The sequence below is a fragment of the Bombina bombina genome, chromosome 4 (assembly GCF_027579735.1).
Source record: "Bombina bombina isolate aBomBom1 chromosome 4, aBomBom1.pri, whole genome shotgun sequence".
In the NCBI taxonomy this organism is placed as follows: Eukaryota; Metazoa; Chordata; class Amphibia; order Anura; family Bombinatoridae; genus Bombina; species Bombina bombina.
The window spans coordinates 859,173,252-859,192,354 of NC_069502.1; the positions used below are offsets into that span (position 1 = coordinate 859,173,252).

The following is a 19,103-nucleotide window of genomic DNA, read 5'->3' on the forward strand; positions in this document are numbered from 1 at the left end:
TCTGCTAGAAGAGTTTCAGAATTATCTGCTCTGCAGTGTTCTCCTCCTTATCTGGTGTTCCATGCAGATAAGGTGGTTTTACGTACTAAACCTGGTTTTCTTCCAAAAGTTGTTTCTAACAAAAACATTAACCAGGAGATTATCGTACCTTCTCTGTGTCCGAAACCAGTTTCGAAGAAGGAACGTTTGTTGCACAATTTGGATGTTGTTCGCGCTCTAAAATTCTATTTAGATGCTACAAAGGATTTTAGACAAACATCTTCCTTGTTTGTTGTTTATTCCGGTAAGAGGAGAGGTCAAAAAGCAACTTCTACCTCTCTCTCTTTTTGGATTAAAAGCATCATCAGATTGGCTTACGAGACTGCCGGACGGCAGCCTCCCGAAAGAATCACAGCTCATTCCACTAGGGCTGTGGCTTCCACATGGGCCTTCAAGAACGAGGCTTCTGTTGATCAGATATGTAGGGCAGCGACTTGGTCTTCACTGCACACTTTTACCAAATTTTACAAGTTTGATACTTTTGCTTCTTCTGAGGCTATTTTTGGGAGAAAGGTTTTGCAAGCCGTGGTGCCTTCCATCTAGGTGACCTGATTTGCTCCCTCCCATCATCCGTGTCCTAAAGCTTTGGTATTGGTTCCCACAAGTAAGGATGACGCCGTGGACCGGACACACCTATGTTGGAGAAAACAGAATTTATGTTTACCTGATAAATTACTTTCTCCAACGGTGTGTCCGGTCCACGGCCCGCCCTGGTTTTTTAATCAGGTCTGATAATTTATTTTCTTTAACTACAGTCACCACGGTATCATATGGTTTCTCCTATGCAAATATTCCTCCTTAACGTCGGTCGAATGACTGGGGTAGGCGGAGCCTAGGAGGGATCATGTGACCAGCTTTGCTGGGCTCTTTGCCATTTCCTGTTGGGGAAGAGAATATCCCACAAGTAAGGATGACGCCGTGGACCGGACACACCGTTGGAGAAAGTAATTTATCAGGTAAACATAAATTCTGTTTATTGTGATGTGGGGGTTTGTCGGTTTAGGGGTTAGTAGGTTTATTTCGATGTGGGGGTTTGTCGGTTTAGGGTTTAATAGGTTAATTAGGTTTATTGTTATGTGGGGATTTGTCGGTTTAGGGGTTTAATTAGGTTTATTGCGATGTGGGGGGTTGGTGGTTTAGGGGGTTAATATTTGATTTATGTTATTTGTGAATTAGGGGTTAATGATGGACTATTATTTTGCGATGTTGGCGGTTTCAGTGTTTGTTAATACTCTGTGCGAGAGGTTATTTTTTTTTGTTATACTTCGTGCGGGCAGTTTTTTTTTCTATTTCTTGAGGGCGGTTACGTGTTTTTTCGTTGTTTCGTGCTTCATTTGCATACGCTGCATCCAGGTGGATTTTCCGAAAATAGCAGGGTGGTCATTTTTTAAATCTACCGGAATGCAGCTTGGCTGCGTGCGTAGCCAGTATTCTTTTGGTTGCCTCGCGCAGCCAACATTCCTTTGAGGATGTGTGCGCAACTGGCGACGGACGCATTACAAACGCGATTATAATAAATATATATATATATATATATATATATATATATATATATATATATATATATATATATATATATAGTCTATATCCAATAAGGGACTGCACTCACTGGATTTGGTTTAAGAAACCTTTATATCTTTATTATGGTAACGTTTCGGGGTTCACAGACCCCTTCCTCAGACCAGACAACAGTGCAAGTGAACAAAGTGTGCAATATATAGCACTAGCCCCACCCATCACAAACATCAAAATTGCGCCAAAATCACAATCACCATGGTAACACATAAACAAGGCCTAATGACCATAACACCAGAAAACAGAAAAACAAAGCAATCAAACATATAACAAACTGCATATGCAAACATCTTGCATTACCTCATAGCTGAATATAGATATATATATACACACAAAGTAGTAGATATGACAGGAATCTAACTGTAATAATTAAATCATATACACAAAGGGAGTCTCTTTAACACCTTCATTGTGCAAAACCCTATTATCATTGCTAAATGACAAATGGCAGAATACAAATTGACATAAGACATAGACCTTTAACCTGTAGCACAGCATAGGCGTTTCAATATCTTAGGTTAGAAATAAGTATCTAAAATATTCATATATGGACTGCTACTTATGAGATCAGTATCCACCACAATCACCTAAAACTAGCTCAGATAAAAACCTCTGTGAGTAAATGTAAGTCTAGGTTAAATCCGGATATTCCGGTAACTTCATATATCAAAAGACATAAAAAATATGTCAAGCCCTATGGGCCCGCACAGCCGTATGTTATGTCTCATGTACTCACTATCTAAAAACGGCCCCAGGTTCATATTCTGAAGATTCTAAGCATTGTATCTTGTTAATGTGCCAAAATCTCAACAGGTGTGGCATGGATGCGGATCCGCTATACAGGATGTATGGATTACCTGTACTTCATGTCCCTGAACATACCTTAAGAACAGGCGCGGCTCAGCCCTGCATCGCGCTAGTGAGATTCCAACCTGACCGCATGGCTAATTAGCATAGCCTGTCAGTCATCTAATGGGCGTTACAAACTCGTGCAGTGCTTGGGAGGTAAACAGATCGGGCTATGTAATATCGCTAGTGTATGTACACATACGGCTGTGCGGGCCCATAGGGCTTGACATATTTTTTCTGTCTTTTGATATATGAAGTTACCGGAATATCCGGATTTAACCTAGACTTACATTTACTCACAGAGGTTTTTATCTGAGCTAGTTTTAGGTGATTGTGGTGGATACTGATCTCATAAGTAGCAGTCCATATATGAATATTTTAGATACTTATTTCTAACCTAAGATATTGAAACGCCTATGCTGTGCTACAGGTTAAAGGACTATGTCTTATGTCAATTTGTATTCTGCCATTTGTCATTTAGCAATGATAATAGGGTTTTGCACAATGAAGGTGTTAAAGAGACTCCCTTTGTGTATATGATTTATTGTGAATCAGAGTGTTATCATTCAGAGCTGGTCCTAATACATGTTAATTTACTGAGACTATGCTACTACCTAATTACAGTTAGATTCCTGTCATATCTACTACTTTGTGTGTATATATATATCTATATTCAGCTATGAGGTAATGCAAGATGTTTGCATATGCAGTTTGTTATATGTTTGATTGCTTTGTTTTTCTGTTTTCTGGTGTTATGGTCATTAGGCCTTGTTTATGTGTTACCATGGTGATTGTGATTTTGGCGCAATTTTGATGTTTGTGATGGGTGGGGCTAGTGCTATATATTGCACACTTTGTTCACTTGCACTGTTGTCTGGTCTGAGGAAGGGGTCTGTGAACCCCGAAACGTTACCATAATAAAGATATAAAGGTTTCTTAAACCAAATCCAGTGAGTGCAGTCCCTTATTGGATATAGACTGTGTACTTGATTGACTTTGCACCCTGGTGGATGACCACACAGCATTGGGAGTGCAGACACACACGGAGGATATATATATATATATATAGATATATATATATATATATATACACAGTATATATACAGTATATGCTATATAACAGGTTTTAAAATCTCGATATTCCACAAAGATATTGTTTGTACACTTCATCTGTCCCTAATCATCCTAAATAGATGAGATTAGAGAGACATAGGATACAACATAGCCACTTTATAGAAACTCATGGGAATTGGAAAGCCAACAATTTTCAGAATTACATCATAGGAAAAGGAGACAAATAAACAATGAGAGTATATTGCAAATTGATTTTAATACACATAATTAAACATTTTATATTACAATCTCAAAGTCCACATTTCACCCCTTAGCTGCTGAACCATTTCACACCCCTTATCTGAGCTACTTTGAGCATTTAGATGCTGCTCTTATTTAAACACAACTGGAAGTCATTTGTCAGTGGCAAAACCCACACAAACTAAATATTATTTATTTTTGTTTATAGTTTTGTTGTTATGTTTTTTAGCAGACCCAGCAGATTTAAACTGTACCATTATTTTATCTATCTAATATGGTAGAAATCTACAACAAAAGATGAAGAAAATGCATATTTTATTACAATTTAAATAAGGTTGTTAATACAGTTTTTAACTCCAAAGTCAAAATTGTTGTGGATCTATAGTTGTATTAGGTAACATTGCTAAAATAATCAGAAATTAAAAATAACATGGAGCTTTTCTATAGAAATTAGTAATTACACTTTAAAAGGAAATGGACTTTTGGTCATATTTATAACTTTGATCTGAACATTTGGCTCCAGGTGATTCCTTGGCTATTCAAACCTATGTAGGGACCTTGGATCCCCCCAGGGATGGCAAACACACTGGGTCACACATGGTGGATAAAAATCAATATTTATTTTAATTAACAAATAATGGATTTTTTTTTTTTTTTTTTTTTTTTTTTTTTTTTTGAAATTTTTTATTGAGAGATAATCAAAACATTACAAGTATCTATTCAACATCATTGAGAATAGTATGGCAATTTTTACATCAACAACAATAATTTGGGAGAATAAAACAAAACAACACAGGCCACTTTCACGTGAATAAGAAACAAATGAAACAATGATTAAAATAATACTTTCTCATCATAAGCTCCAATCAATTAACTTAATTTTCTGTGAAATTTAACAAGTCGGCTATGTATCGAGGCTATTAGCATGCTTAGTATTGAAGCGTGCATAGTATTCTTCCCACAGAAAAGAGATAGATAAGTAGTCATCAAGTCTTTTAGAGATAACGAAGTGGTATCTTTCTAAGAGTATTGTTGAGGAAACTACTTCTCTCCATTCAGCTATGTCAGGGGGTCTAATTTTTTTCCAATTTTTTGGTATTAGTCTTTTTGCACTGTTGACCATGAGGTATAGTAAATGTAATCTGAGCTTACAGCGTACTTTGGGGAATTTGTTAAATAAGAGTACGACTGGGTGAAGTGGTAGTGCAATTCCTATTACTTTTTTTATTTCATCCACTATAATAACCCAGAAGGAAGTAATAAGAGGGCAATCCCACCATATGTGTATGAATGTACCTGGGTCCCCGCATTTCCTCCAACACCCTGTCGTTGTGTTCTTAAATATTGTGGATAATCTGACTGGTGTGAGATACCATCTGCATTGAAGTTTAATATTCATCTCTTGCGTTTGCACTGATGAGGAATATCTGTTTATATTTTGGAAAATGTGTAACCAGTCATCATGTGTAGGGTGATCCTGTAATTCCAAATCCCATTTGCTTGTGTAAGATGGAAGATGCCTAGAGTGGTGATGTAGAAGTAGTTTATAGGTTAGAGATAGAATACCCTTTCTAGAGGAGCTCATATGGCAGAGTGTTTCAAAAGGTGTTAGGGGTCTAAGTATACCTTCTCTATCTTTATGATTAAGGATGAAGTGTGTGATTTGGTGATATCTAAACCAATGACAGAAAATCCCCCCATAACAGTCCAACAGTTCCAACCTAGGTTTAATTTTCTTATTTTGTAGGATGTCATAGCACTTGGGGATGTCGGATAGTGTGAGAAATCGGTTTGAAGTTGAGGCCAATGTTATTGGTAAACTGGGGTTATTGATCAGTGGTGTCAATGGTGAAGTACTTGAGGAGATGTTCAGAATTTTGGTAAAATGTTTATCCCATAGTTTGTATGTTTCTAATGTGGTTTTGGGAGTATTGTGTCCCAGGGACCGGTTCCGAGGGGGAATCCAGCAACACCCCCCTAGCTGTGGTACATTAGCTAATGTGTGTTCCAGTACGACCCACTCCTTGTCTGAGGAGTTCTTGCACCAGTCTACTATTCGAGTGAGAAATACAGCCCATCTATAATATTTCAGCTGCGGTACTCCCAAGCCCCCATTGTCCCTTGTGCGGTACATAGTGGACCCGGATATTCTCTGCCTTTTATTCTGCCAAATGTATGTGTTGATCATTTTTTGAAGTGTGCCTAACTGAGATTCTGAGATGTTTATAGGAATGGTTTGAAAGATATACAAAATCTTTGGTAGAATAGACATCTTAACTGCATTTATCCTTCCCACCCATGATATATTTTTAGCTTGCCAAGAGCGAAGTTCCTGTTGTATATTGTTAGTAAGTAAGGAGTAATTAAGCTTGAGAAGGTGATTAGGGGAGGCGGAAATAAATACCCCCAGATATTTTAAAGATGTTTTTTGGTGCTTAAGTTCATAGGACTGTGTTATATGGTCGATATCAGCTTGAGAAAGGCCTAAGCCCAGAAATTCAGATTTACTTGCATTCACTTTAAAGTTGGAATGTAGGCCATATAAAGACAATTCTTCCATGAGGAATTTAATCGACCTGTTTGGGGATGACAACGTTAAAAAAATGTCGTCTGCATAAAGGGTGATTTTGTATTGCTCTGTGCCTATGTGTATGCCTTCAATGTTAACATTTTGTCTGATTCTGGAGGCCAAAACCTCCATTGCAAGCACAAAAAGCAGGGGTGAAAGTGGGCACCCCTGCCTGGTCCCATTTAATATCGGGATTGGAGGCGATAGGGCATTATTTAGTACAATTTTAGCACTGGGACAGCTGTAAAGAGCAAATATTTTCCCTATAAATTTGGTGGGGAGGCCAAATTGTGTAAGCGTGTGTCTAAGGAATGACCACTCAAGGCGGTCGAACGCTTTTTCTGCATCCATTGATGCGAATATCGATTGGATGTTATGAGAGGATGCATATTCTAATAAATTGATTATTTTCGTAGTATTATCTCTGGCCTCACGGCCTGGTGTAAATCCAGCTTGGTTTATGTTTATAAGGGATGGGAGGATTTTGTTTAAGCGGGATGCGAGAATCTTTGCATATAACTTGGCATCAACATTTAATAGGGAAATTGGTCGAAAATTGGATGGGCTATTTGGGGGTTTGCCTGGTTTGGGTAGAACTGTTATATACGCTTCTAACATAGATGCTGGGAAAGGAGTTTGATCAGATGTATGGTTAAACAAGTGCAATAGATGGGGGAGAAGGATAGGCTGAAAAGTTTGATAGTATTTGGCTGTGAGGCCGTCTGGGCCTGGGCATTTCCCAGCATTTAACTTTTTTATAGCTGCAGCTACCTCTGAGGGAGTTATCGGGGAATTGATATCGTTAATTTGTTCGTCTGTAAGTTTAGGGAGATTGCTAGTGTGGAGGAAATCTAATAGGGCGGTGGCAGTCACATCTCTGTTTCCCTGCGGGGTAATGTTGTATAACCTAGAGTAGTATTCATGGAATTGCTGCAAAATTTCAGGGGTCGTCTGAACTGTCTTGTTGTTAGGTAGTTTAATGTTGTGGATGTAAGATTTCAACTTTCTTTTCTTAAGTGCCCGTGCCAAGAGTTTGCCTGCTTTGTTCCCTTCATAGAAGAAGAGTTGTCTAGTTTTCATGCGTGATTTTTGGTGCTCTATTGATAGAAAATTATTCAGTTGGATTCTGAGAGATTTGATCTCGGCTAAAATTTGGGAGTTAGAGGGATCCTGTTTGTGTGCATATTCCATCTGAGTCAATTTAGAGGTTAGTGTATGGTATAGCTGTCTAGCTATTTTCTGTGTGTGTGATTTAAGCTTGATAAATTCTCCCCTAATGGTGCATTTGTGTGCCTCCCAAAGTGTGTATGGGTCTGTAACCGAGTTGGTATTGAATTCAAAATATTCCGCTAGTATCTTAGTTAGGTTCTCTATATTTGTGGGATTACCAAGTAAAGAGTCATCAAGCCGCCAGTTATTTGGAGTAAGGTATGTATCTGGCCACCTAAATCTAACCTCCACTGCCGAGTGGTCTGACCAGGAGGACGGTGTAATACTACTTTTTGTTATTAGGGAGAGGCCTTCTTGGTTTGTCAGTAGGTAATCTATCCTGCTATATGATAGGTTTGGGTGGGAGAAAAAAGTGTAGTCTCTCCGGTCTGGATTTGCAAACCTCCATATATCATATAGGTTGTAGTCTCTGAGGGCTCTCCAGAGAAAATTTGTAGTTCTCCGAGAGGTCATGGTGTTAGGATTGGAGGAATCTAGTTTTGGGTCGAATGGAAAATTAAGGTCACCGCCCAGGAACACTGTGCCTTGCGACATATCCAGGTATCTACGAAATAATGATTTAAAAAAGGGCAGTTGCTGTGAGTTTGGGGCATAAGCATTCAAAAGTGACACCTTTCTACCATACAGTAGTCCCGAAATCCCAATAAATCTACCATCTGTATCTCTGTCTATTTTGTGAAGTGTGAATGGAACTGATTTCTTTATGAGAATACTAACTCCTCTTTTCTTAACTCCCGCTGAGCTGTGATAATGTTGAGTATATTGGGCCCCGAAGTATGTGGGTTCTTTATGTTTTTTAAAATGGGTCTCTTGGAGGAAGAGAATGTCAGCGCCCCTTTTAGATAGGTCTGATAGTGCTTTGTAACGCTTGCTAGGAGAGTTGAACCCCTTAACATTTTGGGTTATTAGAGTTATTCTACGAGTTTCTGTAGTCATACTGTGCATGTCAAAATGTGAGTCTCTATGCAATCTGCCTGTGTGGAGCATGAGAAAGGCCGTGAATGAAGCCTAACATAACAATATACTGTAAAATAATAACAACTTAAACAATATAACAAAACAGAGCCAGGTAACCATGACCTGTAATGATGCCGAGGGCAGGGACAGCCATTTAGGCCATCCCCGCCCCCCCCCACCACTATTCTGAGAAAAAGAAATATTTCTTTCTTTTAAGGGGATTAATGACAGCTTCAGTATGTGAATACAATAATTTGAAACAAAATTGGGGACTGTTTATAAGTAGAGCTGTAGAGTATAAAATAAAAACAGGGGAGTGTTCAACCGTAAACCCTTTTTTTTTTTTTTTTTTTTCATTTCAGGTATTAATCTAAAATAGCATTCAACAACATCTAAAAAGATAAATGAAGGAGTGCGGCCGCATCTTTTAACAGTCCCAGTCCATGTCCCTGAGGAGATGAAAAGCGTTAAAGACATCTTAAAGGTGATGAACTAAAATAGCAATAGACCACAAACAAATAGATGCGGCCGCATCGTTTACCAGACTTAGTCCAATTCCTAGAAGGGAGAAAAAGCATTAAAGACATTTTAATAGTTACCGACCAGTCCTTGGCCTGGGTGATCTGGGTTGCAAGTTATCTTGGGTTCCAGAGTCTTGAGTATGGACTTGTGACGAGGGAGACGTTTTCTTCTGTTGGTTGCCGACTGTTCTCCATTTTTGAAAAGCAGATTGAGATCTTTGGTCTTGTGGAGATGAGGCCTCTTCTGATGTTTGGGGTATTGTAGGTGCCTCTAGATTAAGAGCCCTACAAAAATCCTCTATTTCTGAGATATCTTTGCAGATGTGTCTTCTGTCTTCATGAATTACCATGATGTGGGTTGGAAATCCCCACCTGTAGGGGATTCTTTTGAGGCGGAGGAGTTGAGTCAGAGGGCCAAACTCCCTCCTTTGTTGGAGGGTCCGTTGGGAGAGGTCAGCGAAGAATTGCAGAACAGTCCCTCTAAACCTAATCGGTTGATTTTTCCTGGAAAGTCCAAGTATTTCTTCTTTGTCTCTAAAGTTTTTAAACTTAATAATGATGTCCCTAGGGGGTGCCGTAGGTGGTGGTTTCGGGCGCAAGGCCCTGTGTGCTCTGTCCCATGGGATTGCTTCTGATGATTTATCCCCTTTTAAGTGAGAGAACAAGGCTGGGAGAAAGGTGGGAAGATCCTTAGGGAGGACAGATTCTGGAATCCCGCGAATGCGTAAATTTTTCCGTCTGCTTCTGTTTTCCAGATCGTCAACTTTATCATACAACAGCTCCATAGCTTTTTGTTGGTTATCATATTGGGCCTGTAATTGATTAAATTCTTCCCTCATTGAATCATTACCATCCTCCAGTGCTTCCACTCTAAACCCCAATGCGTGCACATCCTGCTTAAGATCTGCCAGTTCTTCTCTAACACTTGCGCGGACAATGTCAGCAATGTCTTGCTTAGATGGAAGGGATGAAAGGATGTCTGCTGGGATTTGTATTAATTCCTGTGTGTCAGATTCCGCCTCTGAAGCTGGTGTTTTTTGAGACTCAGTTGTCCCTGGCAGTGGGCTGTCACTGTGTACTGTTTGTTCAGTTGCACTGAAGTATGATGTGACTGAGTGATTCTTACTAGATTGAGGTTTACTTGGCTTCTCCTGTCTGGGTTTTTGCCTAGTTGCCATTGCAAAGATGTTAAAGTTTAAGTCCAGTGAGTGTAGGGCAGCCGTTGTTTATAATATGCGCTGTCTTGTAATATCCCACGTGTGCTGCTTGTTTAAGAGCAGGGGCCAAGGGATTGAGAGACAATTTGTAGATTAATCATGAGCTTGCACTGTAATGTACCTTCCCCCACAGAGGGTTTTATTATTTAAGGGTACTGGAGAAATATATACCCTGTTTGTCTGGAGTCTAAGTGGTGCGCTGAATGCTGCCACAGTCAGTCAAGGATATAAAGTGACCGGTTATCGCCCAGGTTGCTGTAGGCTTATTTACTTATGCCCCCAATCTGATCTGGGTAAGATACGCAGCACTCACCACTGGTTGCTGAGGGCGTTAGGGGTCCCGATGTTCTTGCTGCGGCCCTCCGGAGCCTCGAGATATGTTCCCCGCCACCAGCTGCGTAGAGCGCTTTGAGCGTGACTAGGCCGCACTTGGGATCACTGCCGCGTCAGCTTTCAGCCGTTCCGTTGTCTTGTTGAAATGTCGAAAGCGGTTCCTGAGTTCTTAGTGAGGCGATTTCTTCATTTTGCCCCTATTAGAGCAGAGCAGTCCCCTGTTAATTAAACTTAGTTACTGAGCCATCAACGGAGCTCGGAATTACGCCGCCATCTTTGGTGACACCCGGCTCCGCCCAATGGATTTTTTTTTTTAAGAAACATTCTATTTTAAAAAAAAATCCTATCTAAAGATAGTTGCTATTTAAGATATATATTATAATCCAAAGGTTATTCCTCCTGAAATATAGATTCGTTTTTAATTATATAGCAAGATACTGTATATCCATGGCTGTTATGTTTGTTGTTTGTTTTGGTAAATTAATTCCATAAATCCATTCACAATGTCATTCTCTTCCATAGGTTTCTGTCAGATTATTTTGGAAATGTTTTCAATATTGAAGATATTATCACATATTATTGGTTTTGTAGTTCTCAAAACTGTGAATTTGTGTCTGCAGAAATAAAATGTCCCTTCTTCACAATAAAATGTTATAAAATTAACATACAGAGTTGATAAATAGACCTTAAAGGGACATAATTATAAAAGATAACTTTTGGGTTTCAGATAGAGCATACAATTTTCATATTAACTTCCATTATCAGATCTGCTTCATTCTTTTGGAATCCTTTCTTGAAGGAGAGCAAATGCTCTATTGAGGACCTATCTGAATACAATGGGTGAGACAGTAACAAGCAGCTAGCTGACAGTAGTGCATTGCATCTGAGTGAAGCTACCTATGCAGGCTTTTCAACAATGGATACCAAAAAGAACAAAGCAAATTAGATAAAAGAAGTCAATTGGAAAATTGTTAAAAAAAAATGCATGTTCTTTCTGAATCATGAACGTTTAATTTTGACTTTCCTTTCCTTTAATACCATTGCTCACCTGCAAATCTCTGTACACTTGGAGTGGAATAGATCTGAACAAGGAAATAAGTGTGAGGAGGGAGGGGCAATCATTAAAAATTTAAAATAAAAAGTTATGTTATTGTTTTAGTTAAATAAAACTATTTTTATTGTTATTATTAATGTAATAATTTTTCTCCGACTCCTTCCAATAAAGTACAGGTGAAAAGTTTATCAAATTTGAATGATTAACCAATTAAACTGGAGATAGTTCACCTCTAAATAATGTCATTCATTTCAATGATCTATCTATGCATATCTAATGATATATAACCAAACCAGTAATGGTCTAATTTAACTGAAAACAATAATCTGAAAACGTATTATTCTAAAAATAAAATACATGATTTAAATAGGTCTTACCGACTAGTGATTTAGATTCTGCACCTCATAAACGCTTGAGGTGCAGAAGCGGCCTCAAACAGCTCCAAAACTGTGTGCCCCAGGGGGTCACATGCAGTCATCATCAACATTAGGTATTTTGTGGATGACAACTACATGTCACCCTCTGCATTTAGGAGGTTAAACTTTTATAATGAGTTTTCTGGTGACTAACAAGAGCCGATTTCTGACTAAAATATCTCCCACATTCAGAACATGAAAATCCTTTCTCCCTTGTATGAATTTTCTGATGCCTAATAAGATTTGATTTCCACGTAAAACATTTCCCACATTCAGAACATGAAAATGCTTTCACACCTGTATGAATTTTCTGATGATCAATAAGATGTGATTTCCGAGTAAAACATTTCCCACAGTCAGAACATGAAAATCCTTTTTCCCCTGTATGAATTTGCTGATGAGCAACAAGAATGTTTTTAAGGTTAAAACACTTCCCACATATAGGACAAGAAAATTGATTTTCTACTGTATGAATTGTTAGATGTGTAAGAAGATGTGATTTCTTACGAAAACATTTCCCACAATAAGAACATACATTTTCCACGTAGCTTCTTTGATTTTGAAGATGATGTAAAGAAGCATCTGCACTCTGATCATAAGTAGGATTATTGCATTTTGTGGATTCACCTGTCAATAAGAAACACAATGGGAGTAATGTTATTAATTACATAATTATTTTATCATGAGAACACCTACCCTTGTAGTAGACATTGTGACAACTAGACCTTTTCCCAGTTTCCATGTTGAGGCTTAAAGTGAAAGTAAACTCTAGCATTGTACAAACAAAAAAACAAATAAAGGGCACTTTCATTCATGAAGTATAAGATACTTCATGTAGAAAGCTCCTTTATTTGATTCAATCGATCACCGTTTTTAGCTGCTACAGCAGCCCACGGCTAAAAAATGTTTTGGCTTATAGGTGACGTTTTCACCTCTTAGCCAATAGCAGTGCGGTAAATCCGGCTTGGCGCCCATGGAAGCCGGATTTACCGCACTGCTATTGACTAGGAGGTAAAAACGTCACCTCTTAGCCAAAATTTTTTTTAGCCGTGCTCTGCTGTAGGAGCTAAGAGCGGCAAGTGATTGAATCAAATAAAGGAGCTTTCTACATGAAGTATCTTATACTTCATGAATGAAAGTGCCCTTTATTTGTTTCAATAGTAAATCCTAGCGTTTGTACAACGCTAGGGTTTACTTTCACTTTAAGGGCAGTTTACTGGACAATATGGACTATTTTTAAGAAAAATAACATTCATTTCAATATAGTTTGGTCTCTGACTAAAATATCTAGTACTTTTAAAATTGTGTTCACAGAAACGTTTAGTAATACAATTATTTCAGCCCATACACTAATCTTTAAACTACTGCTTGTGTTCTTGTAGTTAAAACAAGGATAACTGTAGAACAACAAAAACAAATAAAATGGCCCCAGGTGGTGTAGTATATCTAAGCAATATATAAAATCTTCATCAGAGAGAAGAATCTCACACACAAGGTCAACTACACCTTCTGGGATAATCAGCAGCTCCCCAGCCAGCTGTGTTACTCAGGCAATACTGTTATATCATATAAATGATAAGGATTATTTACGGAAAAGGCTTAAAGACCCCTATATAACACCTACTCTGAATTTAAAATAAGCAGTACATTTTTTAATGTCAAATTTATTTTTTCTCCTCTGTTTCCACCCCCCTAAAATAATGCAAAATCAGTTTTATTTTTTTTAAGAATGTTGCATTTATGCCATAGATTCTTTACTTGTAATGAAGACCAGATTATCTTTTTATATAAAAACAAAATTTATGCTTACCTGACAAAATTTTTTCTTTCCTGGCATGGAGAGTCCACGACCCGCCCTTGTCTAAATTACAGACAGCTTATTGTTTTTGTTTTCTAACCTTCAGGCACCTCTATATCCCTGGTGTTCCTCTTCTCCTTCCATATTCCCTCAACTGAATGACTGGGGGTTATCAGAAGTGTGAGGGATTCTTAAAACTTGACTAGGGTGTTCTTTGCCTCCTCCTGGTGGCCAAGAGTTGAACTTCCACTAGTAATTAGAATGGATTTGTGGACTTGCCATGCCATTGGAAAGAAAAGTAATATATAATATGTAAAATAAACTTTATTAGTGAACACACACATCAGACACGTACACTCACCTGTGCCCTATGTGCCTCAAACACATCACACATGTACACTCCGCTGTGTCCTATTTCCAGCAGACACATCTCACACGTACACTCGTGCCCTGCAACCCTCACTCATCGCACACATACACTATCGGAGCCCTGTTTCCCACAGACATGACACACAAACACTCACTTTGCCCTACATCCCTCTCAAGTGTCACACATATAAACTGCTTTTCTTAGATATGTCATATATCTACACTCACCTATCCCCTCCTTCCCACAGACATGTCACACACGTACACACTAAACTGTGCCCTACTTCACAAAGGCATGACAAACGCACACTCACCTGTGCCCTGCGTCCCTCTCAGGTGTCACCCATATACACTCATCTATGCCCTGCATTCCTTAGACATATCACACACGTACAATCACATGTGCCCTGCTTCCCTCAGACATGTCATACACACTCACATGTGCCCTACTTCCCACAGACATGTCACACACTTACACTCACATGTGCCCTACTTCCCTCAGACATGTCACACACATGCACTCACATGTGCCCTACTTACCACAGACATGTCACACACATGCACTCACATGTGCCCTACTTCCCACAGACATGTCACATACATGCACTCACATGTGCCCTACTTCCCACAGACATGTCACACACTTACACTCACACGTGCCCTACTTTCCTCAGACATGTCACACATGTACACTCACATATGCCCTACTTCCCTCAGACATGTCACACACTTACACTAACATGTGCCCTACTTCCCACAGACATTTCACACACATACACTAACATGTGACCTACTTCCCTCAGACATGTCACACACTTACAATAACATGTGCCCTACTTACCACAGACATGTCACACACTTACACTCACATGTGCCCTACTTCCCACAGACATGTCACACACTTACACTAGCATGTGCCCTACTTCCCACAGACATGTCACACACATACACTAACATGCGCCCTACTTCCCTCAGACATGTCACACACATACACTCACATGTGCCCTGCTTCCCACAGACATGTCACACACATACACTCACCTGTGCCCTACTTCCCACAGACATGTCACACACTTACACTCACATGTGCCCTGCTTCCCTCAGACATCTCACACACATACACTCACATGTGCCCTACTTCCCTCAGACATGTCACACACATACACTCACATGTGCCCTGCTTCCCTCAGACATATCACACACTTACACTCACATGTGCCCTACTTCCCTCAGACATGTCACACACATACACTCACATGTGCCCTGCTTCCCTCAGACATGTCACACACTTACACTCACATGTGCCCTACTTCCCTCAGACATGTCACACACATACACTCACATGTGCTCTACTTCCCTCAGACATGTCACACACTCACACTAACATGTGCCCTACTTCCCTCAGACATGTCACACACATACACTAACATGTGCCCTGCTTCCCTCAGACATGTCACACACATACACTCACATGTGCCCTACTTCCCTCAGACATGTCACACACATACACTCACATGTGCCCTGCTTCCCTCAGACATGTCACACACTTACACTCACATGTGCCCTACTTCCCTCAGACATGTCACACACATACACTCACATGTGCTCTACTTCCCTCAGACATGTCACACACTCACACTAACATGTGCCCTACTTCCCTCAGACATGTCACACACATACACTAACATGTGCCCTACTTCCCTCAGACATGTCACACACTTACACTAACATGTGCCCTACTTTCCACAGACATGTCACACACTTACACTCACATGTGCCCTGCTTCCCTCAGACATCTCACACACATACACTCACATGTGCCCTACTTCCCACAGACATGTCACACACTTACACTCATATGTGCCCTACTTCCCTCAGACATGTCACACACATACACTCACATGTGCCCTACTTCCCTCAGACATGTCACACACTCACACTAACATGTGCCCTACTTCCCTCAGACATGTCACACACATACACTCACATGTGCCCTACTTGCCTCAGACATGTCACACACATACACTCACATGTGCCCTGCTTCCCTCAGACATGTCACATACATACACTCACATGTGCCCTACTTCCCTCAGACATGTCACACACTCACACTAACATGTGCCCTACTTCCCTCAGACATGTCACACACATACACTCACATGTGCCCTGCTTCCCTCAGACATGTCACACACATACACTCACATGTGCCCTACTTCCCTCAGACATGTCACACACATACACTCACATGTGCCCTGCTTCCCTCAGACATGTCACACACTTACACTCACATGTGCCCTACTTCCCTCAGACATGTCACACACATACACTCACATGTGCTCTACTTCCCTCAGACATGTCACACACTCACACTAACATGTGCCCTACTTCCCTCAGACATGTCACACACATACACTAACATGTGCCCTACTTCCCTCAGACATGTCACACACTTACACTAACATGTGCCCTACTTTCCACAGACATGTCACACACTTACACTCACATGTGCCCTGCTTCCCTCAGACATCTCACACACATACACTCACATGTGCCCTACTTCCCACAGACATGTCACACACTTACACTCATATGTGCCCTACTTCCCTCAGACATGTCACACACATACACTCACATGTGCCCTACTTCCCTCAGACATGTCACACACTCACACTAACATGTGCCCTACTTCCCTCAGACATGTCACACACATACACTCACATGTGCCCTACTTGCCTCAGACATGTCACACACATACACTCACATGTGCCCTGCTTCCCTCAGACATGTCACATACATACACTCACATGTGCCCTACTTCCCTCAGACATGTCACACACTTACACTCACATGTGCCCTACTTCCCTCAGACATGTCACACACATACACTCACATGTGCCCTACTTCCCTCAGACATGTCACACACTCACACTAACATGTGCCCTACTTCCCTCAGACATGTCACACACATACACTCACATGTGCCCTACTTCCCTCAGACATGTCACACAAATACACTCACATGTGCCCTGCTTCCCTCAGACATGTCACATACATACACTCACATGTGCCCTACTTCCCTCAGACATGTCACACACATACACTCACATGTGCCCTACTTCCCTCAGACATGTCACACACTTACACTAACATGTGCCCTACTTCCCTCAGACATGTCACACACATGCACTCACATGTGCCCTACTTCCCACAGACATGTCACACACATGCACTCACATGTGCCCTACTTCCCACAGACATGTCACATACATGCACTCACATGTGCCCTACTTCCCACAGACATGTCACACACTTACACTCACACGTGCCCTACTTTCCTCAGACATGTCACACATGTACACTCACATATGCCCTACTTTCCTCAGACATGTCACACACTTACACTAACATGTGCCCTACTTCCTACAGACATTTCACACACATACACTAACATGTGCCCTACTTCCCACAGACATTTCACACACATACACTCACATGTGCCCTACTTCCCTCAGACATGTCACACACTTACACTAACATGTGCCCTACTTACCACAGACATGTCACACACTTACACTCACATGTGCCCTACGTCCCACAGACATGTCACACACATACACTTACATGTGCCCTACTTCCCTCAGACATGTCACACACATACACTCACATGTGCCCTGCTTCCCTCAGACATGTCACATACATACACTCACATGTGCCCTACTTCCCTCAGACATGTCACATACATACACTCACATGTGCCCTACTTCCCACAGACATGTCACACACATACACTAACGTGCCTTTTCTTTCTAAAGATACCATTATTTTCATAATTTTGACGACAAGGGTTATCCAACTCTGCGCCAGTCACTTGTTTGGCACAGAAAGGGTTATCAGACCCCTTCTACTGTCACTAATATGTCACAATCTAGCCACGCCAGGCAAGCTTATGACTATGTAGTGGGTGCAAGGGTTAACAACACTCTCGAGTCTGTACTAGACGTAAAATAAATGCCCAAAACTGCCCTTTAATGCCACCCACACTAAACTAAAAACCATATAGCTCCAAGCTGCCACCACTTATGATTTATTAAAGGGAAAATACTAAGGAAAAACTCACTTACACATTAAAGGGACAGTCTACAATAGAATTGTTATTATTTTAAAAGATAGATAATCCCTTTATTACCCATTCCCCAGTTTTGCATAACCAACACAGTTATATTAATATACTTTTTACCTCTGTGATTACCTTGTATCTAAGAACCTTCTTCCAGCCCCCTGATCACATGACTGTGACTGTTTATTATCTATTGTCTTGCAGTTAGCATTGTGTTGGGCTAAATCTTTAATAACCCCCTGTGCCTGAACACAGTGTTATCTATATGGCCCATGTGTACTTTCAGTCTCTTTGTGTTAAAAAGGAATTTAAAAAGCATGTGATAAGAGGCAGCCCTCAAGGGCTTAGAAATTAACATATGAGTCTGCCTAGGTTTAGTTTAAACTAAGAATACCAAGACAAAAAAGCAAATTTGATGATAAAAGTAAATTGGAAAGTTGATTAAAATTACATGTCCTATCTGAATAATGAAAGTTTAATTTTGACTAGACTGTCCCTTTAACTCTCAGAATACAATTTAGCAGAAAATAATCTGAAATATACAGTTCTAATACTTCAGTCTCTTTCAGTAACGTGGTTCAAATATTAGTCAAAGGCCAAAGCTTAATAAATGAATTATTTATTATGCCAAAAATTATTATGTACAATGCATTATTAATAAAAAGTTGTTACAAATAAAATTACACACAAGCAAACAGTTTTTCAAAATAAAAAGAAGAAAATAGAAACCTCATACTGTACTAGT

At 40.1% G+C, this 19,103-nt stretch overlaps 1 protein-coding gene across 1 annotated transcript in view; it reads right to left on the reverse strand.

Annotated features, from left to right (window-relative positions):
• Window positions 1-10,076: 10,076 nt before the first annotated feature.
• The window catches only part of LOC128657313 (oocyte zinc finger protein XlCOF7.1-like), a 116,828-nt gene continuing 107,801 nt past the window's right edge, over window positions 10,077-19,103 (reverse strand). The window contains exon 8 of the mRNA XM_053711607.1: window positions 10,077-12,701. Coding sequence (XP_053567582.1) covers window positions 12,187-12,701 — 515 coding nt within the window. The 3' untranslated portion in view covers window positions 10,077-12,186. The remainder of the gene's footprint in view (window positions 12,702-19,103) is intronic.